At 59.2% G+C, this 23,735-nt stretch overlaps 1 protein-coding gene across 4 annotated transcripts in view; it reads right to left on the reverse strand.

Annotated features, from left to right (window-relative positions):
- The window catches only part of NFATC1 (nuclear factor of activated T cells 1), a 126,844-nt gene that overhangs the window by 28,450 nt on the left and 74,659 nt on the right, over positions 1–23,735 (reverse strand). For 2 of the 4 annotated variants that reach the window (XM_030810243.1, XM_030810242.1), the window contains exon 9: positions 11,096–11,478. In XM_030810243.1, coding sequence (XP_030666103.1) covers positions 11,096–11,478 — 383 coding nt within the window. Of the gene's footprint in view, positions 1–10,788; positions 11,479–23,735 lie in introns of all 4 variants that reach the window. The other 2 variants (XM_030810241.1, XM_030810240.1) reach the window with 1 other exon arrangement.

Consider the following 23,735-nt stretch of genomic DNA (forward strand, 5'->3'; position numbering starts at 1 on the left):
ATTCTCTGTCTGGTGAGATATATTTGCCACACTCCCCTGTAATTTTTCAAATACAATTTCTTTCAGTTCTTTGAGCATATTTATTGCAGCTGATTTAAAGCCTTTGCTAGTCTTGACCCCTCTCAGGGGCTACAGATTTTTCTCCCTGTGCATGGGACACATTTTCATGTTTTTTTGCATGTACTATAATTTTCTGGTTTATAACTGGAGATGACAACTAATGCATTGTAGTGACTCTGAAGTGAGATTCTCCCCCCGATCCTCCTCCAAATAGGATTTGTCGTTTCTCGGCTTCCCCTCTCCTTGGTTGTTGCTTATGTGACTCATGACTTTCCTGGACTAATTATCTAAATGCTGTATTCCTTGCAGCATGTGGACACTGAGTTTTCTGTTCTCTCTGTTTTTAAATCTTGTTTCTGTCTTTAAGCCAGGCTGCCTAGGGATCACCCTCAGGTTAGCAGAGTTTAATGGTCTGCTGTTACCAGACAGGAGGTTTCCTTAAATCCTTGAGCCACGAAGCCAGTCTCCTCCCTCTAATCACGAAACCTGTGTGCCAGGACCTGCCTCCCAGTCACAGGCAGCTTTAGCTCTCACTTCTGCTTGGTGGGGTTTTGAGGTCAGCCAGAGAAGAGTGGCCGAAGCCTTCACACATCCATTTTCATATGTGCTGTCCTCCAGGTCCCCGGGAATCTCCAAGGTTTTTCAAAGTCCCCAGGGGTCACCTGGTCTGGCCAGGCTCTTGTTTGCTCCAATGTCGATCACAGCCTTGGGGCAGCTCCCATGATCATGACTCCAGCCAACGGTGATTGTGCCTGGGAACGGGCCTTTTCCAGGAGCTCCATGACCAGTCCAAATGTGGACTGCATCCTGGGACGAGGTTTTCAACAGAGCCCAGCTCCTCCACAGTCTGTGCCGTCACTGGCTTTCCATGGCTGTGCGCCTCAGGGCTGGAGCAGGGGTGGAACGGCCCCAAGTGAAGACACCATCTTCCTGTTCCTCCCCCTGGGACTGCTCTTCCTTGAGTGAACGCATCTGCGTTTGTCCTGTCCTCTTGGTTGACTGTGAGATTTGGTGGTTGATTTGACAGTGTTGATGTATTTTTGTTGCTTTGGGGAAGAGCTGATTCAAGATGCTCTCCAGTAGTTTAGAAGGCCTGCTTCTCTCCAGTCCTTCTTATGGAAACGTGCCTTAGCGAACAGTCAGAGATTCTCTGAAGAAAAACAGACACCATGCTCCCCTTTGGCTTGCAAAGCCAACTCACACTTGGATGTTAGGAGTTCTGAGCAGAAATCTTTGCTCATCACATCTCTCTAGTGGGAAGAAAATACTCAATGGTAGAGCTGGGACCCGCGAGAGCGTACAGGCCTTGGCACTGGGGTTGGGGCGCTCCTGGTTCTGCCTCATCGACTGACTTGGAGCAAGTCCAGCGGCATCTCTCTGAGCCTCGGTTTCCCCCAGGAAAGGGGGGTGGTGAGTACCGGCAGTTCTGCCTGCCCACAGCGCCGTTCTAGGGCTGAACATGCACAGAAGAAAATGTGTAAAAGGTCACTATGGAACATACAAAGGCTACACGTCCAGGATGAGCCTAGGACTGTGATCTGGCTCTTTCGTTTGCTGGCAAGGATGTGTGACCTCAGGAGTGAGTCTCTCAGCACTGACAGGAAGAAAACACCACGGTTCCGACTGTCCCCTCTTTCTAGCCTGGGATTGGTGGAATGTGTGAGTCAGTTCCTCGCTGCTCCTTGGGAGTCCATGCGGAGAAACGCACTTCGCTATCAGGAAGATCACCTGAACGTGCCCGTGCTTGAGCTCCAGGGAGAGCCAAGCATCCAGCTTGAGCGGCCCGACCCTGGCTGCTCTGGCAAGAACACGGCTGTCTGACAGACACGGGCAGAGCCCTCCACTGCCCCGGCCACCTCTCTCCCTCTGACGGGCTGTTGGCCTCTGGGCGCTGAATGTGGCTGTTATGCTTTTAAATACCTCGTTCCATGGCTTCACACTCCGGTGCCCCAGCACAGCAGTGTGACATGCTGGCTCACAGATCTAAGCGTGTCTGTAAAGAACGCTCGTTCTTAAATAAGGAAGCTCTTTGAAATGTCTACGCATTAGGAATCGAAAACGTATGGCAGTAGAAGGAAGCTAGGCAACTTGATTTGAAATGGAGACAATGCCACTTAAAATGTTTCTGTAAAGTTTGAACCCATTTATAGGAGGAAAACAGAGTGCATCTACACAAGAAAAACACAGTGTTACAGCAACACACCCGCAGATGCCTTACTCCTGTTCACGGCTTGCCTACGTTACAGTGACACTCGCGGACGCCTTACTCCTGTTCACGGCTTGCTTACGTTACAGTGACACTCGCGGACGCCTTACTCCTGTTCACGGCTTGCCTACGTTACAGTGACACTCGCGGACGCCTTACTCCTGTTCATGGCTTGCCTATGTTACAGTGATACACCCGCGGACGCCTTACTCCTGTTCACGGCTTGCCTATATTACAGTGACACCCGTGGATGCCTTACTACTGTTCACAGCTTGCCTACGCAAGATGACAAAGGCATCGCACACACGACCCACACTGCCCAGAAGTGCAGTTGTGGCTGAACATCAGGGTCTCTCTTTGCTGCCACTGGCCGTGAATTTTCTTTGGCACAAAATAGATCTAAACAATGCTCATTGCCCGAGCTCCATGAAATCTTTCCAGCTCTTGCCTCTTGCTTCCTTCCACCTCATCCCTATGTCCCTCTCTCCGGTTACTGATTTCAGACAGCTCTCCACTTAATGCCCAAACAAGCTAAGACCCACTTTTAAGGAGTCAAAGGCAGATTAATAGCTGAAAATGATACCCCAAATTTCCCTTCCAAGTACACAGAATTGGACTGTAGACAGATATTTCAATTAGAAACAGCATAGAATTCAAAACATTCTGTGTCCACAGTTAATATCTTCAGGCAATTTAAAAAAGTGCCCAGAACCTCACAGGCCCCGAGCAGCAGCCCGTGGGCAGCTCACAGGAGTGGGCACCCTCTCCTCTCTCCCATGCCCATCTCAGGGAAGGACGGAGGAACTGTGGCCTCACAGCCTGTGCGCCAGGGCGGGAGACCTGCAACAGCACCCACACGGCGTGTGCACGGCCCACGCAGCCCCTATTTTTAGAGAGCCTTGTTCAGCACTCGTCTCAGTGCCATCCTTGCCCCCGTTTCCTGAAGGGGCAGACTTGCCACTGCAGCTGCCCCGGGGTTCTCCAGCCATGGGCTCTATGCTCCCCCAGCCGCACCAGGTTAATGGGGGCATGTGCCTGCTTCGCCTTCCCCTGGCCGTACCAGGTTAATGGGGGTGTATGCCCGCTCTCGCCTTCCCCTGGCCGTACCAGGTTAATGGGGGCGTGTGCCCGCTCTCGCCTTTCTCACTGTCCCTCGCAGCTGCTGGCTGAGACCAGGTGGGAGCGAGTTTTCTAGAGAGGAACTGAAAGGCGTGAGTCAACGTCCGCCTCAGCCCACACGCTGCCTGGCGCACAGGTCTGGACGCGGCCTCCGGTGGCTGCCTCACCTCGGGCGCGTCACAGGGTGAGCTCCCTAAGGAAGCAGCTCCGGACCTGGGGCTGGACAGGCTGTTGACGTTGGGGAGCTGCCTCTTCAGTGGCCTCCGGAGCACTCGCTCCTGCAGCCTGGCCCGCCCTGCCGACAGCAGGCTCCGTCTCCGCGTGGTGTGCGGTGTGATTTTTATGCCTTGAAACCCCCACGCAGCGGTCCCAGGGCACCAGGCACCGACCCTAATGAATGATTTGCACGGCTGAGTTCACCGCTCCATCCATCACGCGGTAGCCGACGTCTGCAACGCTAACGACGCTGCGTGTTTGATGGCGGCACACAGACTCTTTCAATCATCCTCAGCCGCGGGGAAGGCCTCAGCCCGGGCGCGGGGCCAGGTGAGTAAAACTTTCCATGAGGGGAGCTTTGTGTTCGCTCTGGAGCAGCTCAGGCTCAGAAGGAGGGGCAGGGGAGGGGCCCGCTCACAGCCCAGACGGCGGCAGACACGCTCCGGCCGCCTCGTCTACCTGCTTGTTGTTTTAATGACATCGAGACTTTTAAACCCAAGTGCTTCTGAGGGACTGAAAGGGCCGATTGTGCCAGAGGCCATGGGGCGGTCCAGGTGACGCAGGGAGGCGCCCGCGGCAGACCCGCCCCGCGCCGAGGAATGGCCGCTTTCCTCACGAGGCTCGAGGGAGGGTGCCCGCTTCAGCGGCACAGACCCGTGGGCACCGCGGTGAGCCCCGAGCGCCTCCGTCTCAGAAGACGGGCCCCACAAATGCTCTCAACGCGGGAGCGTGTGACACAGAGCTGCCCTCGCTAACATGTAATTAATTCATCGAGAGTCCACTCGGCGCCTCCTCACGGCCCTTCTCCACGCTGCGGAATGCAGGGAAATCACAGGAAAAGGGGCCACACAGAGCTCTGTGGCATTTTTTCAACTCTACATTTAAAATAATGCAAGATACAGAAAACTACTGTTTAAGAAACGAACCTCTGTGGCTCGGCCATGCTCAAGAAGTCTGAGGAGAAAGCTCAATCTTCAGGAGAAACAAAGACGACCTCATTATTGCAATTTATGGGTCAAGCACTTCTGAAACAAAACTTGGGAGCAGAAAGGACTGGAAAGCAAAGAAATCCTAAAAAAAAAAAAAAAAAGCTGGATTCATTTTTCTTTTCTTTTCTTTTTTGAGATGGAATCTCGCTATGTCACCCAGGCTGGAGAGCAGTAGCGTGATCTCAGCTCACTGCAACCTCCATCTCCCGGGTTCGAGTGATTCTCCTGCCTCAGCCTCCCAAGTAGCTGGGATTACAGGCGTGCACCACCACACCCAGCTAATTTTTTTTTTTTTTGAGATGGAGTCTTGCTGTCACCTAGGCTGGAGTGCAGTGGTGTGATCTCTGCCCACTGCAAGCTCTGCCTCCCAGATTCACGCCATTCTCCTGTCTCAGCCTCCCGAGTAGCTGGGACTACAGGCGCCCACCACCATGCCCAGCTAATTTTTTGTATTTTTAGTAGAGATGGGTTTCACTATGTTAGCCAGGATGGTCTCGATCTCCTGACCACGTGATCCACCCGCCTCAGCCTCCCAAAGTGCTGGGATTATAGGCGTGAACCACCGCGCCAGGCCCCATGCCCAGCTAATTTTTGTATTTTTAGTAGAGATGGGGTTCTACCATGTTGACCAGGCTGGTCTTGAACCCCTAACCTCAGGTGATCCTCCCACCTCGGCCTCCCAAAGTGCTGGGATTACAGGTGTGAGCCACCGTGCCCAGCCTCATTTTTCATTTTGAGGCTTGAATTCTTTGAGACACACAGGATGTGGGCTGTGCGTGACCTTCAGGTTCCTGCAGCCGAGCGGAGGCTGCCACAGAGGAGGCTCCAGTGTGAACTGCCCTTCTCAGACCCCTCAGGGACGCAAACGCGGACACTGTGGACCCCCTACCCAGACTCTGCAACTGGACACTATTCTATTATTGCCTTTTAACTCTACATTCCTGGAAAACAAAATCAAAACCCAAACAAAACAAATGAAAAACCCATACGCACAGAGAAAGTTCTTTCTACGTCCTCACGGGCAGGCCGTCGTCAGCATTACCGCGTGTGAGGCCCCGGATTGTGTCTGGCTGCCTCTGAGCAGCTGTTCACGTGAAGCAGCAAGACCCTGAAGTGACTCAATTCATGGACCCACAGCTCTGATTCTGGTCAGGCGGAGGGAAGCCTCTTAAACACGGATGGGCGCCCAGGGGCCAGGGCTGGTTTCCCGGCCCCACGAGGACATCCCAGGCGCTGGCCTGTCTTCCCCTCTCCCCATACGCAGCTCTGCGATCCACCACTGCTTGGTTCGCAGAGGGCTGGAGACTAAATCTGCGCCCCACGCCAGGCTCGTTGTGTCCAGGCCGGCGGCACGCAGAAGGGAAGCCGGGGAGGCTGGAAAGTGGACCTGGCGGGGCTTCTGTCACCTGCCACGCCCACGTCCTGCCACAGGCACCTCACAGGGCTCGGGGCTGCCCAGGAGGCCCCTGGCCTTCTGTCCCATCGGCCCATTTACAGATAGTCAGGGGTGTGTCTGAGTCTTGCCCCTGCCACACAGCCTTATTTCTCTCCTGTTTCCTCCAACCCCAGCTTTTTGCTCTCTCCCTGTTGTGTAAACTAACAAAGACACAGCGACACTTTCCACCCGCCGAGGACACTTGGCACGCACAGCACCGACTTTTGACCTGGGGTTCGTGGTTGTTTCTGTCTCCCGTCTCTGCTCCTTCTCTAGGTGCTGGGATCGTCCCTTGTTGGGGGCCCCTGTGTTCCCCACCCTTCTCCGCCCCCAACTCCAGGTCACGCTTGCCCACTTTCTAAGCCAGCGACTGAGCCCCAGAGTGGCTGCTGAGGTGCCCGATTCTCTTAGGGGTTGTGAAATTAGACAAAATATATATTAATACTAAACCAACACAACCCACATTCACCCCAGCCTGCCTTCCCTCTCCCGCCGTCCCCATCAAGATGGCTCCTCGCATTTCCACGGAGCTTGTTGGGGTCTGGGCTCCGTCTCCCGCTGTCCCCATCGAGATGGCCCCCACGTGGACCCCCGCATTTCCGCGGAGCTGGAGTCTGGGGGACTCAGGGTTCTACCTCACAATTCAGGTCTTCGGCCTGTGTGAGGCTTTCCCGACACAACCTGGGCCCTGACCTCGTTTATGTCATGGCGTTTGTGAGCCTGGGGTGTGGGTTCCAGGTTCCAGGGACCCAGGGCAAGCCAGAGGTCATCTGCAGGGGAGGGGCCGACCCAGACTCAACCCTGACCCGGGACCCTTCCCGGCCATGTTGGTGGATGCTCCAGCCATCTTCTCACAAGGACAGGCAGCGCCCCATCTACGGCCCCATCCACCCAGGACGTGGGAAACGGCTCGGCCCGTGTCGTTCTCAGTGAAGGCTCCATCCACTCAGCTCCAACAGAGCAATAAGCATTTGAATCTGCTTTTCTCAGTGGGGAGGAACAGGTGTCTAGAGCGGGTAGACCTGCCCCCAAGTGCTCAGGAGGAATCTGGAGTCCACGGCCTGGTGCCTGTCTCCCAGGGCGGTGGCAATGTCAGGCCTGTATCAGGGACTACCCCACTGTGACTGAGAGCCTGAGCCTGCACCAGGGACCACCCCACCGTGACCCAGAGCCTGAGCCTGCACCAGGGACCACCCCGCCCTAACCCAGAGCCGGGCGTGCACCAGACACTACCCCACCTGCACCCCCTTAGCCCCCAGGACTCTCCCCTCCCCTTCACACACCACGAGCAGAACTTCCTCTGCCACATGCCCCGCCTGCCTGCCTGTGAAGGACTGAGAGGGGCTGTCTGCCCACGGGGGCAGATCAGGCCATGGCTGACACTGCTTCCAGCTGCCTGGAGCCTTAACTGCTGTGGTCCTGGCTGAGCATCAAGGGACCTCACAGGTGGAGATGAGATGGACATTACCTGTATACATTTGCCATGTCATAGGGAGGTGTCTGCAGAGGTATCTCAACCTCCATCCCAACCCCGACCCCCAAAGTGGCACCACCTAGCGCCATATGCTAACCCCAACCAGTGCCATGTGCTAGCCCCAACCAGCGCCATGTGCTAGCCCCAACCAGCGCCATGTGCTAACCACCCCAACCAGCGCCATGTGCTAGCCCCAACCAGCGCCATGTGCTAGCCCCAACCAGCGCCATGTGCTAACCCCAACCAGTGCCATGTGCTAACCCCAACCAGCCCCATGTGCTAACCCCAACCAGCGCCATGTGCTAACCCCAAAAGCTTGTGTGTGGCTGGTCCCAGGTTAAGGAAACAGAATGAACACAGGACTCATAAATTGTGGCCAGAACAGCGTGCAGGGCTGGCACTCGGTGTCTGTGCTCAAGGTCCCAGGACCGGCCTTGGGCCTGATGAGGCATACACGGACGAGATGATTGTGGTCCGTGGGCTGGGGTGGTGGGAGGCTGGAGCCAGACTCCAAGGCCGTCTCTGCTCTGGCAACACAGAAACCCCTGGGTCCTTTGAACAGCATGTGACCCATTAGATCCGAGTTTGGGGAAGATCACCACGGCAACAGCGCGAGGAAAATGGGGAGAGAGGCCTGCTGGGAACTGAGCTCACTCTGCGGGGAGAAGTTGTCCTCAAGTGTCCCGACGGCAGCACTCTGGGAAATAAACTTTCTTAAAAGGGGTGTGAGTGACTACTTTACAGCTGGCGAATCCTGGGCTCCAGGGTCCCAGTGGCTGTCAGGAGAGGCCCCAACGGGAACATGGCATTGGGCATCCTCAGAGGAGCCGCAGGCCAGGCCCAGCCCCATGGCAGAGGCACTCTGGCCTCAGCCCTTCCATGTGTCAGGGAGTCATCCGTGCACCCCCCTCCCCTGGTCCCATCCCCTCCATGTCCACACACGGTCAGATGGTCAGGCAGGCCAGGGCGGGGTCACACCCACACCCGTGCAGCTCCAACGTCCCCAGCCTGTGCACTCAGCAACACAAGAGCCCACCCTCTGTGGCCCACCAGGCCCCAAGGCGAGGCCTGGCTCACTTAGCTTTGACCTCTAGGACCAAGGCCAGAGGGGCCCGGGCCACCTGGTGAGACTTTGGCAGTGACGGGCTGGGTAGAGGGATGATCTCACCTGAGCACCATGCGGGTCGACAGTCCCCTGCCTGCTGTGTTGACGCAGAACACGTCCCAGCCCCCAGCACTCCCACTGCTCACCTGCCCCAAGTCCCACCCCGAACTCTACCCTCGCCATAAAGCCACACGTGGGCCCCAGGGCAGCAGAAACACGACCGGGGCCTGCTTCCCACCTGAGCCTGCAGGGCACTCACTGCCCAATCGTGGGAGCCCAGGGCTGGTGGGTCACAGCTGGACAAGGCGTGGCAGGTGGGAAGAGAATTTCTCAGCATCTCCCAGCCGCCTTGGGACTACATGGTACTGCGTGAGACAAAGCAGGGGTGAGGGACTGGAGGCACGGACGTCAGCGTCCACCTCGCGCAGGGGCTGGGGAGGAAGGCAGAGTCCATCTGTGCTCAGGAGACAGCAGAGCAGGGACACGGGCCCCACACAGAGCTCCGGCTGGCCTCACGGGTGGACAAGGAGGACAGCAGGCAGGTCAGACAGAAAGAACTTCAGGACGACATCTGCACAGGACACGGAACACTGTCCTGGCCCCGCCCCACAGTCATCATGAACCTCTGGAGAGTGGCCGGGGCAGCCACGGGCCTCCAGTGTGTGGCTCCAAGGGACAGCCCCAGGGAGGCAGCAGCCTCCTGAGCTGACGGGACACACTCCCGCAAAAACAGACGATGAGGACTGCAGGCTCCATGGGACACGCTACCTCAAGCTCACACACACACACACACACACCAGGGCTGCGGGCTCCACGGGACACACTACCTCAAGCTCACACACACACACACACACACACCAGGGCTGTGGGCTCAAGAGCTTAATATTTTGGGGGCTAAAATACTTGCATGCATCCTCCTCAAAAAGCTTGTAGCCTTCAGTCAGGAAACAGCAGGAAGGCGTTTGGCGAGGCCTCACTCCCTTCCCAGCAGATGGGAAACTGAGCTCCCGATGCCTGGGAGTCCCTGCCCCCCCATCAGGAGGGGCTGATGCCGCCCCCACCCCAGAAGGCCGAGGCTCGCCTGGACCCCAGGCCACTGGGCAGGGAGTGGGCACTGGCTCCGGGTGTGCCTGCTGGAACCCGGGCCTGGGAAACGTCGTACACTTGGGAGGACTCACTGTGCCTCCGAGGAAATGAAGCCAGTTCCCACACAAACCATTCGAGCAGAAAACACGAGTGGAATCCCCTCTAACGCATGGTCAGCAGGGCCGCGGGCGCATCCCCGATCACGTCCCCGATCACAGCGTGCACACAAACCGCAGGGCCAGAAAACACGAGGTGAATCGCCCTGTAACGCGTGGTCAGCAGGGCCGCAGGTGCATCCCTGATCACAGAGCGACTGCAAGCAAGTCGGGCTGCGCCTTAAAACGTAAACACTTGACAAGAACACCACGGCGCCTTCAGTCACCACTCGACACAGAAAGGCCTGAGTGCTCCGGCTCCCCACATCACCCGCCTGGCTACAGACGTGGGGCCACTTCCTTCCCTAACCACCTCAGGTGTGCGGTGTTGGGTGCGTCTCCGCGCTGTGCGAGCCCAGGGGCTGGACGGGGAAGACCCTGCACCTGGGCCTGAAGGCACAGTCTAGGGCCCCCGGTGTCACGGCCATCCTGCGAGCTCCTGGCAAGGCCGCCACGGCATTTAGATGTGTTTACAGAGCCGCATAGGGTAACGCGCTTGTCGCCTCGGCCAAGCTGTCGCCTACAAGCCATTCACGGGACCCAGGCGGCATCCACGATGCCCCGACCGCGGAGGCCGGTCCCTCTCCAAGTCTGGGCTTTGAGCCTGAGCTGCACGGCTCCATATTCAGCTGCAGAAGCAAACCTGGACACCAGTGTGAGCCTTAGACCCCGGGAGAGGTCTCGCAGGAGGGTATGCAGCCCAGAACCCGCCAAGGACCCCACACTGCGATCACCAGAGCAGATCTCATGGCGAGCACCCCAGCTGGTGCTGACGCCGTGGCACCGCATGGGCACTTTATATCAGGAGGACGCACCCCACACCCAGCCTGGTGCCTCGGTGCACTTCCACACGTGCCACACATGCAGCACGCACACGGCCCCTCTGTGAGCTCACACCATGGCGCCAGGCTGGGCGCACATCTGCATGGCCGCGGCCACTCACCGTCATCCAGGTACAACTGGTCCAATTCTTCAGGCTCTCGCTTGACCGTTACAGGAATAGGGGCCAAATTAGGACTACCGTCCTCATGCGCCTCTGGCAGCAGCCGTGGCCGGGCGGTCGGAGACTCGTCCCTGCGGACCGTGGGCGGCGGGTGCTGCGGGCGGCCCGTGGCGGGCGGGCACGCTGGGCTGCAGGGCTGCAGGCAGGTCGGCTCTTGGGCGGCGGGCGGGAGTGGAGGAGAGGGGCTGCTGGGGCAGAGCGAGTGTTCGAGACCAGGGGGGCAGCTACTGCTTGGAGGCGCACTCACCTGCTGCGGCAGCAGGGCCGGGGGCGGCTGCCCGGGCGAGCCGGGGTGTGTGGCCACTGGCCTGGGCACGTCCTGGACAGCGGGGGCCTCTCCGGCTGGCTGCGGGAGTCCGAGGTGACAGTGGCCTGGGCTGGCGACGCCCTTGGTGTAGGCGGCGGGAGAAAGGTCGTGGAGCTTGGGGCTCGCACCGGGGGCCGCTGCCATCAGGGTGCTTCTCTGCGGACAGGGCGGGAAGCCGGCCACGAGGCAGGAGCCGGGGTCCGGGGGCATCGCGAGCTGCTGGCTGTAGTATGGTCTTGGGAGAGGACTTAACCCCTGGTTCACCGGTCCACAGGTTGGAGCAGGCTCATAATCATCAGTGGGTTCTGTCTTTATAATTGGAACTGTGAGAAGGAAAAAAAAATTACATAAACATGAGTTGTGGATGAGTATGATCAGGCAGGCTTGTGGCTGGGACGCCCTCCGCAAAACCAACAGGGCCCTGACTGGGTCCCTCTGTCTCCTGCCTGGTTCTCCCACCCCATTAAAAAAAAAAAACGGCGTGAGTCATCGGCCGAGAGAGTCGCAGCTGGTTCTAATACTGGCGAGGACTATTTTCCTTGGAATCTCCTGCAGCACTAACGTGCTATAAAAATCCACTTGCAAACTGCAGTGGGAGCCCTGGACCCAGGGGCCTGTGGATTTGTAGGAACCAAAGCGAAAGTTTCAACTTGGATGCACGACTGCATTTCTGCTGCCGACACTCAGTTTGATGAATGTCTGCACATTTGGTGAACTCGAACACACAACAAGACGGCTTTCAGGAGTCAGTAAAGATCCTACCGCAAAGGTGAATGACTGCTCCAGGAGAGAAGCCGTCCGTCACTGCGAAAGAAAAACGCTGTCGCAGAGGCGGGACCGCCTCCACGGTGCTCCTGAGTCCCCTTCTAAAGGGATGGGCTGTGTGGAGGCCGTGACCGGGCAGCCTTGGACGGAACAGGGGGCTCCCGAGTTTCTAGAGCTTTCTCCCACCCAGCCCTCCCTAGAAGTCCAGGGCTTTGGGGAGGAGCCTACAGGTCGGGCGCCGGGTCCCCAAGGCTGCTCTGCCAGGACTGGGCCAGAGCCGACACCGGCTCCCGGCCCGCGCCCACCCCAGCCTTTGTGCCTGCTTCTGCGGGGGTGTCGGGAAGAAAACAGGCAGGGCGTGCAGTCAGCAGGAGCGGTGAGGCGGATCCCAGCCAGCATTCCTGCGGTTGCTGTTTTTCTGCTGGTCTCAGGCCTCTCGTGCTACTTAGAGGAGACATCAGACGCCTCAGTGGCTCTAAAGCTCTCGCAATGGCGCACGTAAATTCCTAACAGACACGCGGCGCCACTCTGAGCGAATGCTACGCAGACAGCAAGCTGTGAGCAGGTTTCCTCAGCCTGTTTTCTCCTCCCCACGGGCTGCACACTGGTGGGCTTTTGGCAGCAGGGTCGGCCACAGGGAGGGAAACTCGCCTCCCGTCACCACCTGGAGGCCTATGCGTGGCCCCCAAAGCCAGCACACAGGCTCCCGGTGCAAACACCGCCACAGAGGGCCTGGCAGCCTCCTGCAGTAAACAAAAGCATTTCCACAATTCGACAGAAAATATTTAGCCTCGGGCTTGAGCCCACATCCATGCAGCTGTTCCCCACCACGGCTGGGTGCCGAGGAGTCCACCAGCAGCTGCGAACGATGGAGACGGCGTTTTCCTGCAGCTCGCGATGCAGGAGCACCTATGCCACGTGCAGCCTCCCCTGCAGCCGCCCCCTCCCCCCCCCACAGGTCCCAGTGGTCGTGAGGGCAGGGGCGAGTCATCCGTGGTGGCCAAGCCACCTTTCTGCCACACTGGAGGCATCACAGGGACTAACCCGTATGGGCCATTCCCAGCTGTAGGCTCTCACCAGCCTGAGTCCGGAGAAAGTGAACCAGAGCTTTCCACCCAGAGATTCCCAGTGGAGTTGCTGCATTTTGTTGCTTTTGTGCTGACTTTTCAAGTCCCTACTTTCATTCACTCATTCAAATCTTTCTATCGTCCTCCCTGCACACTGACTAGGGAGGCTGAGGTTTAAAGCATCCGCCCTGTACACTGAGTAGGGAGAGATCGAGGTTTAAAGCGTCCGCCCTGCACACTGAGTAGGGAGGCTGAGGTTTTAGAGGGGGTGGGTGACCAGGAGGTGCTGATGTCCAGGAGGAAGGAAGAAAATCACGGGGCCATCGTGATTACAAGGCCTTCCCAGGACACAGCCTGCAGCTCACTGACCAGGGCCCATAAAGCCACACTCTGCTGAGGGTCGTGCCAGGCCTTCCTGGGGCTCTGCACCCCAGGCGTCCCCAGCCTTTGGCCTGGGGCAAATCCAGCCACAGTGAACACAGGGGGTGCGGGCCAAGCTGTGAAGCTTGGAGGATGAGGCCAGCGGCTGCCTCTGCAGTGGTGCCCTCGGCAGGGGGGAGGATGGGTGTGCTCCCCCAGCCTTGTCGGCCACCCCGCCCTATAAGCGCTGCCGAGGTCACGCTGGAATCACACCCCAGGAACCAGGTCACGCTGGAATCACACCCCAGGAACCAGGTCACGCTGGAATCACACCCCAGGAACCAGGTCACGCTGGAATCACACCCCAGGAACCAGGTCACGCTGGAATCACACCCCAGCCAGGTCACGCTGGAACACCCCAGGAACCAGGTCACGCTGGAATCACACCCCAGGAACCAGGTCACGCTGGAATCACACCCCAGGAGCCAGGGGTCTGCAGCTCTCAGCCCGCGCGTTCTCCTTAGTTTCGGCTGAAGGAGGTGCACAAGCCCTGGCAGCGCTGGGTGGGGGGGTTCCTGAGGGGAGGACTCTGCCTCCAGCCACCTGAATGTGGCTGCCTCTGGGGCTGCCCTCTTCAGCTGAGGGTTCACGGATGGGGCAGAGCCCCAGAACTGCCTGTGCAAGTCAGGGGGCTGCGGAGGAGAAGGCGCCCTCACATTGACTGGGAAATCCCACCCGCCTCGCTTTACATTAGAAAGTCGAATATCTGGGCCCTGGGCTGCAACACTTTTTTGAAGGGGTGGCGGGAGGCGGTGCCTGTGGAGGGTGGGGCTCTAACCACCGTCTGGAGACCACAGAGCTGGAGTCATTTTCATCCAGGGCACACAGGTTGGCCTCAAGCCATGGCACCCCCACCAGCTCTTCGGATGCAGCTGGGCCTCAGGAACTGCCCCTTCCTGCTGTTCCAGCTTCAAGCATGTGGTAAATCCAGAAATGACGAGTCCACGACAAAGCCAGACGATGGGGAGCCCCAGAGGCAGGACCTAGCCAGTGGTCTCCGTGAACTCAGGCCTGCGCCTTTGAGAGGTGCAGGGGTCACCGGAAACAGGCCCAGACGTGGGAGTGAGACGCCGGTGGGCACCCACATCTCTCCCGCTCAGAAGACGCTGGTGTCCCGAATGGCCAAGCCTCCATTCTAAATTAGGCTGGTAATTTTCAGAGTTTATGATCTTAAGCAAAAGCACATGGCTGGAAGGTTAAATTAATACCCTGTTGGGATCCTCTCTCCGCTGCATGGGATTTTCAGCCAGGGCCCAGAAACACGGCCAGGCACGGGGGCCAGTGCGCCTCTTCTGTGAAGTGTCCCCCGAGCGCTTTAAAAACTCTCACCCACCAGCTCTGCCGGACACTAAAGGCCCCGTGCACAGCTGTCCTGTAAATCAGCCGCCCCATGGGCCAAGGCCGGTGATGCCGGAGAGCCGCTGGGGCTGGGGCAACCGGGTGGCGTCTGCTGCTGCTGGCTGGAGAACACCAAGAACACAGCGCAGACACTGCCCGTTTAAAACTGCAGTGGTGCCGGCATTAACCCCCACATCTCTCCAGCCACATGGATTCTTCCTGGGGAAATCCTGACCTAGGATCGTGGTGGCGAGGGGCACACGGCGCTGGGACACACGACCCACCTCCCCAGGATGCTGACGGCCGGCAGTGGCATCGGGATGCACGGGCTGCTTGCCCTGCAGGTTCGGAGCAGGCCCAGCACTGACGTGTCCACCACTCCCAGGGGCAAGCAGAAGGCCGAGTGGACGCTTCGCTGGAACCCCACCAGGTTGGCTGCTCCTGTCCCCCCCCACCCACAAGCAGGCGCTCCCTCTCTTTCTGAAGCCCGGGGCTCCAGTCCACAGAGGCTGTGGCAACAGGCTCCGCTCAGGAATAAAGTCGTGTGCCTGCCCGCTGCTCCTCTCCCGCCCAGAGCTATTTGCGGGGAGCTGGAGGCAGCGACTTGAAGCCTGGGATCACCGCATGTGCCCTGCCCACGACGGCATCTTGTGAGTCTGGAGAGCCAGTCCAGGTCCCTTGGCCCAGAGCTGGCAGCATGAGCTGCGGGTGTGGTCACCGTGCTTGGAAGGTGGCCCGGGCTGACCCTGCAGGTGCGGGCCTGTTCCTGCCGCAGTGCCCCTCCCTGGGCTGGGGTCTCCCTGGGCTGGGTCTCCACGAGGCTCCTCCCAGCCTTGCCCATGAAGTCCGGCTCAAGTCTGGGGTTGGCCGGATGGTTTCTCAGCCCTGGCAGAGGCATCTTGTGCCATCCCAGCTGCTCCGAGGCTGCCTCCCACTGGGACCGGGCCTTCCCCAGGCGACTGCCCCATCTCCCTGTCCTTGCCCCAAGGAGCACTGCTGCGAAGCACAGCCAGGGACAAAGGGCCGTGGCTGGCAGGGACCCGCGAGGCACCTGGCACCCACGGGGGACATTTTGGGATGGCCCCGCCTGACCCGCTGGCCTATGAGGATGCAGCGGGATGTTCTCTGCTAAGTCACGTCCTGGAGAGCTGCAGCCTTCCCAATACAGAGAGAAGCTGGAAAGTGCAAACTCACCTTCACAAGCAAAGGAAAGCCACATGGCTGCTTCCACATCCCAGCATCTAAGAAGCTTAAACGCATGAACATACTGCACCTGGGCTTGGCCTAAACTGTGCTTTTTGTGTGGGTTTCAGAGAAGACGGATGCCTGCTCTGTATACCAGAGCCTCGTAAGATACATCCTATCAGTGAGGAAGTGAGCGAGCGTCTGCATGAGAGCCTGGGAGTCTCGCCCGTGGAGGGAGCCGCACAGGCCCAGTTCACGCTGTTACCCGTGGAGGGAGCCACACAGGCCCAGTTCATGCTGAGAGCACGTGTTCCGGGCTCACCCTGCGCCAGGTGGCCTCTGGCTGCCTCCTGATGATATCAGCCACGTGGGCCTGGGGTGGAGGTGGCGAACGGATGGGCTCAGGAAAAGGGCAGCTCATTTTCAGGCTAAGCAATGGTGCACCAGAAACACCGATCACTTGAGGGTGAGTTTATGAAACTCGTTACAAAGAGCAGAGTGTGGAAGGCGAGTGCTGGCCTCAGGGCCGGCTGGCTTTACAAAGCATGTTCCCACAGAGCAGGCTGGCTGCCGTGTCCATGGCAGTCCCATTGTCCATGGTGGCTGCCCCATCGTCCACGGCAGCCCCATCGTCCATGGCAGCCCCAGTGTCCACAGCAGCCCCATCATCCACGGGGACTGTCCGTGGAGGCGGCGCGCAGCGGTCAGCGGCATGCAGAGCTGACAGGTAAACCGTCCCCGCAGACCCGGGCCTCACACTTGTGTCCTCCGTGGAAGGCACGGAGGGCCTGTCCCGTGCCTGGTGCTGTTCTGGGGCCCAGCTTCTCCCTGATGCCGCTGCAGAGAGTCTGCCTCGGTAGCAGTGGCGTTGGGAGCTGAGTCCTGGAGGGCGGCTTCCGCCCCAGGTGAGCACGACGTTTCCAGGCCCCATGCAGGTGCCAATTCTGGCCACAGACATAGGCAGTGAGCTGGGCAAGCCTCTCCCCCAGGACCTCCCCTCCCAAAGCCCCTGCCACGGCCATCGTCAGCCAAAGAGCGTTCGGCACAATCCTGGCCTCTCTTAAAGAATCCCCAAGCCTGGAAAATGGGCTGCCATCCCTACACGGCAACAGGAGCCAGGACGTGAGTGGGCTTCACCAGCCGCAGCCCCTCGAACGGTTCCTGTTCTAAAGCCCCAGCCGGGTCTATGCAGTCCCAGGGCAGGCAGAGCCCCTCACCCAGGGCGGACCTGGGGGCTCCTCACAGCTCTTAATGGCCCCGACCACATCCTTCTCCCAACGTAGTCCCCTTGGCTGCCTTGGTGTGGCCTGGCTCCCGGGGGACAGCTGGGGTCTTCAGGGCCCCCTTCTGCTATAAGACAGAGGTGACAAGATCTGAGAATGAAAATCGGCACGAGCGACACGGCGGCAGGCACGAGCCTGCCCCATCCGTTGGCTTCCTGTGTGGTTGGTGCCCGGCAGCTCCTGGCTCCTCAGGGGCTCTGTCTGCAGCACACGCAGCACCTGGCGGGGGGGTGGGGGGCCTGGGGGCAAGAACGGGGACCTGGGGATGGGCAGGCAGGGGGGCAGGGGGCAGGCCCAGCCCTGTGGATTTAGACAAGTGGGGTCACTGCTATGGACAGAATCGTGTCCCCTCAACCTCATGTTGAAGTCCTAACCCCCGTCTGCGTGACTCTACTTGAGAATGGTGTTTGCAGGAGGTAACTGGGGGTTAAACAATGTCATCAGGGTGGGGCCCTGATCCAACGGGACTGCCGTCCCACGAGGAGGAAGAGACAAATCGCCTGTCCTGCCACGTGAGGATGTGGCAGGATTTTGGCTATCTGCAACTTGGAACGGTCCTCACCAGAACCCGACCGTACCAGCCCCAACCTCAGACTTCCAGCCCCCAGAGCTGTGAGAAATGAATGTCTGTTGTTTACAAGGTGCCTGGCCGGTGGTGCTCCACTGTGGAAGCCCCAAAGGCTGAGACAGTGCCCTGGACCCCCTTCTTCCGCCAACAGTAACATCTGGTCCCCAGGTGGCGTCGGGGGCGGGGAGATCTAGCGCCGAGCTGCCTGCAGGCTGCAGGTGCCATGCACAGCAAGGAATAATCCCAGCACAGTTCACTTCTCCCCCAGGCCCGCATTTTTATGCAACCTCGTGTTGAGCTTGAATTACTCTACCAGGTACACGCTACAGTACTGGACAAAAGGGGTTTTGTTCAAAGTCGAAACCCCTGGAAAACAAAGATCAGATTGTCTTCTGTTTGCTGTATGACAAGAGTCCAAGTTTTGCCATCAACATAAACAACCAGGAATGACACCTCCGGGGCATGACTTTTCTCTAACAATGAAAGAAAACAGCGGGTAGAGCTGCCTTCTCACGGTTCCTCGAGGCTGACAGGGCATCATTTCTCCATGTTCAGAGCCAAGATCAGCTTCCAGAGCAGGTGAGGGAACCACAGCCCACCAGGGGGTGAATCTGCACCCACCAGGCACCGCCTGATGTGGGAGACAGAGAAGGGGTCCTACCGAACTCCATCCGCCTTTGGGAATTCGTGCTCTCTCCCCCACTCTTCACTGGCGTTCCTGCTGAAGCGCATTCCAAGGTTTCCAGGAAGGCACGATCTTCCGGAGTCACAACCACGTGAGTCCGGTGAGTACTCCAACCACGCACGCCACAGACCTCCAGGCTGAAACCGCAGCTCTGTGGTGGCTGACAACCGTGGCTAATCCTGGCGATGTGTCCAAGACAGACCCAAGTGCTTTTGTTCATGATCTCACTTTGCCCCCACACCCATCCTGTGTGTCCGTGGGGGTGAGAGAATTCCCTCTCCCTCAGGTTTATCACATTGACCCCGATCAACATCGGTGGAGGGCCTCCTACACATACAGAAGCGTGAAAACAGGCACAGAGCTCAGCTACTTGATGGGGGTCTCAGGTGGCAGCGACGGAGCCAGGATGGCACGGCGGTGCAGGGAAGCGCGAGGGGAAGCGCGAGGGGGGCGTCAGGCTGTGGGATGCCCATGGCCGCAGCTGCTGCAGGGCATGGTGAGGCGGGATCTGTTGCCCAGTTAGGCTGATGACAGAGGACGCTCCCACAGATCACACAAGCCAAAACACATCAGTCGGCTTTCGCCAATCCTCACCTGGGCTGCCCGCCGTGTTCCGTGGGGCACGTGACTCACGCTCCCAGGCAGCTGTGGAACCAGGCATTGCCATTCCGGCTGGAGCCACGGAGCCATGGTGGGGCGGCAGCATGGCCAACGCCGGCCGGGAGCGGCTCCACGTGGACAGGCGGATCCCTCCCCGGTGCGCGGCCCGCGTCGCCAAGCTCAGGGCGCTCCTCTTGCCCCACGCATGTCCCAGAGCGCAGGCTTCCTGGCGCCCAGCCTCCCCACTGACTCACACCTCCTGGTTTGTTTTTGGTGGCCCGTGGCCCTTAGATTTCTCAACAAGCCCCTTCCCACCCTCTCATCCCGTCTCAGGCTCCCGGCCCCACCCGCCTTCTGGAGCCGGACTCGCCCAGCCCCAGGTGCACCCGTTGGATGCTGAGCCCCGTGGCTCTTTCACAGCAGTCTGGATCCCGACGCTGGTTCCCTAATTTATTTTTCTCATCTCTGATTTCTGCAGGAGCAATTTTCCACCCCAAATCCCTCCCGCTTTAAAACAGGCTCTGAGGACACGCACGGCCTGAATGTCGGGTGGCTAGGATGCCTGGCGTCTTGCTGGGGGTGGTTTTTGCGAGCACATCTCCGGCCTCCCTTTCAATTGGGGCCCTTCTTCTGACGTATGGGGAGGTCTCCTGGGAGGCCTGGTGGGGCCAGCACCCTACAGCACGTGAGAGAGAATTCCCTTCCCTCAGGTTTACAACGTCGACAGTGAGGATGAGAACACGCTTCCCTCACTTGCTGTCTGAAGAGCGAGGCAACCGACAAAAACTGAAATTTAATAAAAGCTGCCTCCCCCGGATGGTTGTGGGGCTTTCAGTAGAACAGGGATGAGGGGCCCCCAGGCCGCTGTTCACAGGTGGAGCCAGCTCAGCTCCAACCCTAGAAGCACTCGGCAGCTGGGCTCCCAGAATTCTCACCCCTGTGGTGACCTGGAGCGCGGTGCAGGCCACGCTGTGGGCTGGAAATGTCAGCGTCATCCGCTGTGTTTGAAATCAGGTGGGACTTCTAGGCTGGGGCAGAGCTGGGCTGAGACATCAGTGTGGGGTCCCGGCTCGAGCCCAAGCTGCAGAAAGGGGAGGCCACCCTGGTTCCTGCGCAGGACAGGGCACGGAGTGTGGGGCGTCTGCATTTTAGGCCCTTGGAGGGCACACGAGGGGTGCCAGGAGAATCTCTGCTTTGAGAACCCGTGACCAGGCCCTGGTGCATCACAGCGCCCACAGCCGACACATGGCAAGTCTCTCAAGGCTGAAACCCGGAGCACCGCGAGGCCGGGGCTGACCTGACGTTGTCGGGAGCTGGGAGGCAGCCGCCACAGTGGCAGGATCAGATGAGGGAACGCGGGAGCCATGCCTGGGTGTCTGAGGTGGGCAGGTTCACTCTGCAGTGAGAGCCGAGCTCAGGCCCAGCCCCAGGGTGCCTCCAAGTGTGTGGGGTGAGGGGAGAGGAGGGGAAGAGGCTACAGTTGTTCGAGGCCCACCCAGGCTGTGCTTTTGGCCAATGGCGGTGAAAGGGCGATTTGGGGCCGCTGAGCATCTGCAGAGACCTCACGAACTTCACTGTCTCAGGATCAAGCTTTACGTGCAGTGGACTTGGACAAAGTGAGCTGGAAAGTCCAGGGAAAAGGCAGAATGGGAAACCCCTGGGAAGGGGAGGCTGCTGGGCTGAGCAGAAGGGCATGGAGGTCGGGCGGCAGCCCAGCACTGCTTGTCTGCAACCAGGTGGATCCCTTGCGGGGTGCTCCGAGCCCCTCAGCTCACATAGCCCCAGCTGAGCTTACTGAGGGCCTGGGCCACGCCATCTGGAGGGGGCTTCCTAGAGGGGCCGGTTCTGCTGCCTGGGAAGCACCAGCGGAGACAAGCCCCCAGCTGTCGACCCTGGGCGGTGGACCTCAGTTTCACAGCCGCCCCCGCCCCACGGCTCACACCCTGAGCAGCTCTCTCCCGTGACGATCTCTGGGGTGGACCCAAGGCCACAGGACCCCGGCTCCCTCTGTACCAACACCTCTCCGATGCCACGGTTACTGCTGGATTTAATAATCCATTGCAAACAGGGAAGTAATGGAATCTATTCCCCTTTCTACCCCTTGAGGCAGAAACAGATTCTCAGGCCTAGGTCATCATTGCAGGGCCAGCAGAGGGGCTGATTAGTACCGGGGCAGGCAAGCACGTCTTCCCTTCTTCGTGACGTCTGAGTCTCTAGCTGGCTCCTGTCTGGGCTCGGGGCCCACGCCCACCCCCGGTAAGGGACCCCCAGATCCCGAGGCAGATCTGTTCTGACGCCTTCGCAACCTGGACGTCACGTTCTGTGGTCAAAGCTGTTTCTGTCCCTGGGTCATCACAGCAGCCACTCCGTCACGGGATGACCCTCAGCTGGACCGCGTGTCCCGAGGAAGGGGGCTCTGGCCACGAAAGGGACCCCCACAGAGGCAGGGCTGGCTGTGTGTTCCCACGGGGACCTAGGGCCGGGAGCAGCTTCTCCTGGGCACTGATGGGGGAAGAGCTCCGTGTCCCCAGCTCAGGAGCCCTGGAAGCGTTTCCAGGTAACCGACTAAAACTTCAGACAAAAAGACCTGGCATTTGTCATGTTTTATTTTCTCGCTTAAAATAATGCTGACTTTGGTAGGTAATTTTGAGTTTGTAACTTGGTTTTCTTTCTCCAAAGTGCCCGTGGCCTGCCACGGGACAAATACCCAGCCCTGCCTGCTTGTATCTGGGGGCACAAGTGCACCCCTCACGCAAGCTCCAGGCCACGCGGACGCTGCCTTCTAACCAGACCTGGGCAGGGTCCCTGCGTTCCGGGTTCGCCTCTCTCCACCTTTAATACTGACCTGCTGGAATAACCTCTCGGAACTGCCAACCTTCCTGGCACCAGATCATCCCTCAGCCCTCCTAATGTGCCTTCCGGGAGATTAAATTCAGGCGCAGTTAAACAAAAACAGTGACAGACAAGCCGCTCAGGAAGCCTCTCTGTGGGCGTGTGTGTTCCAAACAGTGACAGACAAACTGCTCAGGAAGCCTCTCTATGGACGCGTGTGTTCCAGCCTCTTTAACTGCAGACAACGTTTTCACTTTCCTCACCGGGCAGCAAGCCGGGATGTCAGGAGGGGCGGCCGGCAGGATGCCCCGAGGACTATGCCTGCTCCGTTCATGGGGCTCATACATTCTGCTGGGAACTTCTCCCCATGTAATGCCTGCCCCCAGCAGGGAGGGTGAAGGGAACTCTCCCTCTGGGCCCCATCACAGACCATCAGCCAAAGGCGTCAGCCCCACCCAAGCCCAGGGGCCCCCTGCACTCAGATGCCTGATTCCGGAGGCTGAGCTTTGGGTCAGCCTTCTGACCCGACCTTCTGACGAAGGGAGAGACTCGAGGCCCCCTGAAGACGGGAGGCGGGGCTGGGACAGGGGCTGTGGACTGAGCTCATCTTCAGCCGAGTCATCAGAGGACGCCTTCGGCGCTGAGGTGAGGAGTGCGGGCGGCTGGTGGCCAAGGCGTGTCCCCAACCCGCCCCCCACAAGCACCAGACACCTCAGGCACCTGGATTCCAAATGCCTAGAGCTCTCGGAGGGGCCTCCCCGTGCTGCCTGTGGGGACGGCAATTTTGAAAGAAACCCTAAAATGAGACTTGACTTTACAAACGTGTACGTGAAATGAATTCCACAGCTGGAGTTTAAGTGGTTTCACTGTTGTCATCCTGTGCATGTCAACAGTACATTTCACCACCCTAGGAGTCTGCCCCTCACTGCCGTGACCCCCGGGCGTGCAGACCCGAAGCTCATTGGCACAGAGGAAACCTAGACTGCTAACAATCCCATGACGACGGCGTAGAAAAGGGAAAAAGCCAAGAGCAGCTTTGAATCAGGCCGGTGCTTGCTAACCAGCTGTCTTCTACCCACACCCACCCGTCCTGCCTCCACCTCCACGGTCTGTGGAAGGAGAGCTGACAACGATCTCTCGGACCACGCGGCAGAAGCCTTCTGAGCTGGACCCCAAGACACAGATGCACAGCACGGAGGACGCAGGTCCTGGAGTGGCCTCGGTGTCCTCAGACCCAACCGGGGTTGCAGAGGCAGGAAGTGCAGCGGGAACGAGGGACGGAACACGGATACCTGGGTGCTGGTTTCCATTCGTTCATTTATTTATTTAAGAACCACACTGACAGTGGCCTCGAGGTAGGCATAGTGTCAACAGTGAGGATCTCGCCCTGCGGCAGCCTGGGGGCTCTGCCTGAGGGGCTCACAGTCTGGTGCAGGTTGCGGTCACAGCCCCCAGGACCAGGTGGGGTGATAGGGAGCCAGGGAGCCCTGGGGGCTGGTAGGGCTGGTCAGTGTGCTTGTGGGGACCTGGGATGGTCACCCAGGGACCATGGTGCTATGTCCAGGAGAGAAGAGACGACGGAAGCAAAGAGAGGGAGGACGGGTGAAGGCTGGTGCCCAGGGCGAGCCTGGGGAACCCGGCCTGCGTTGAGCCATGCTGGGGCAGATGTGGGGTGGAGGGTGCAGCCAGGACACTGGGTGGGGGCTCCAGGAGAGACATCCACACCGGGCACGGAGCTGAGAGGGGAGCTGGGGCCGACCGAGGCAGGAGTGCAGCTGGTAGGACAGGACGGCCGGCTGCCGGGTGGGGTGTGGACTGGAGGTAGCAGGAGCGGCTC

The sequence above is a fragment of the Nomascus leucogenys genome, chromosome 4 (genome assembly GCF_006542625.1).
Source record: "Nomascus leucogenys isolate Asia chromosome 4, Asia_NLE_v1, whole genome shotgun sequence".
NCBI classification, from domain to species: Eukaryota; Metazoa; Chordata; class Mammalia; order Primates; family Hylobatidae; genus Nomascus; species Nomascus leucogenys.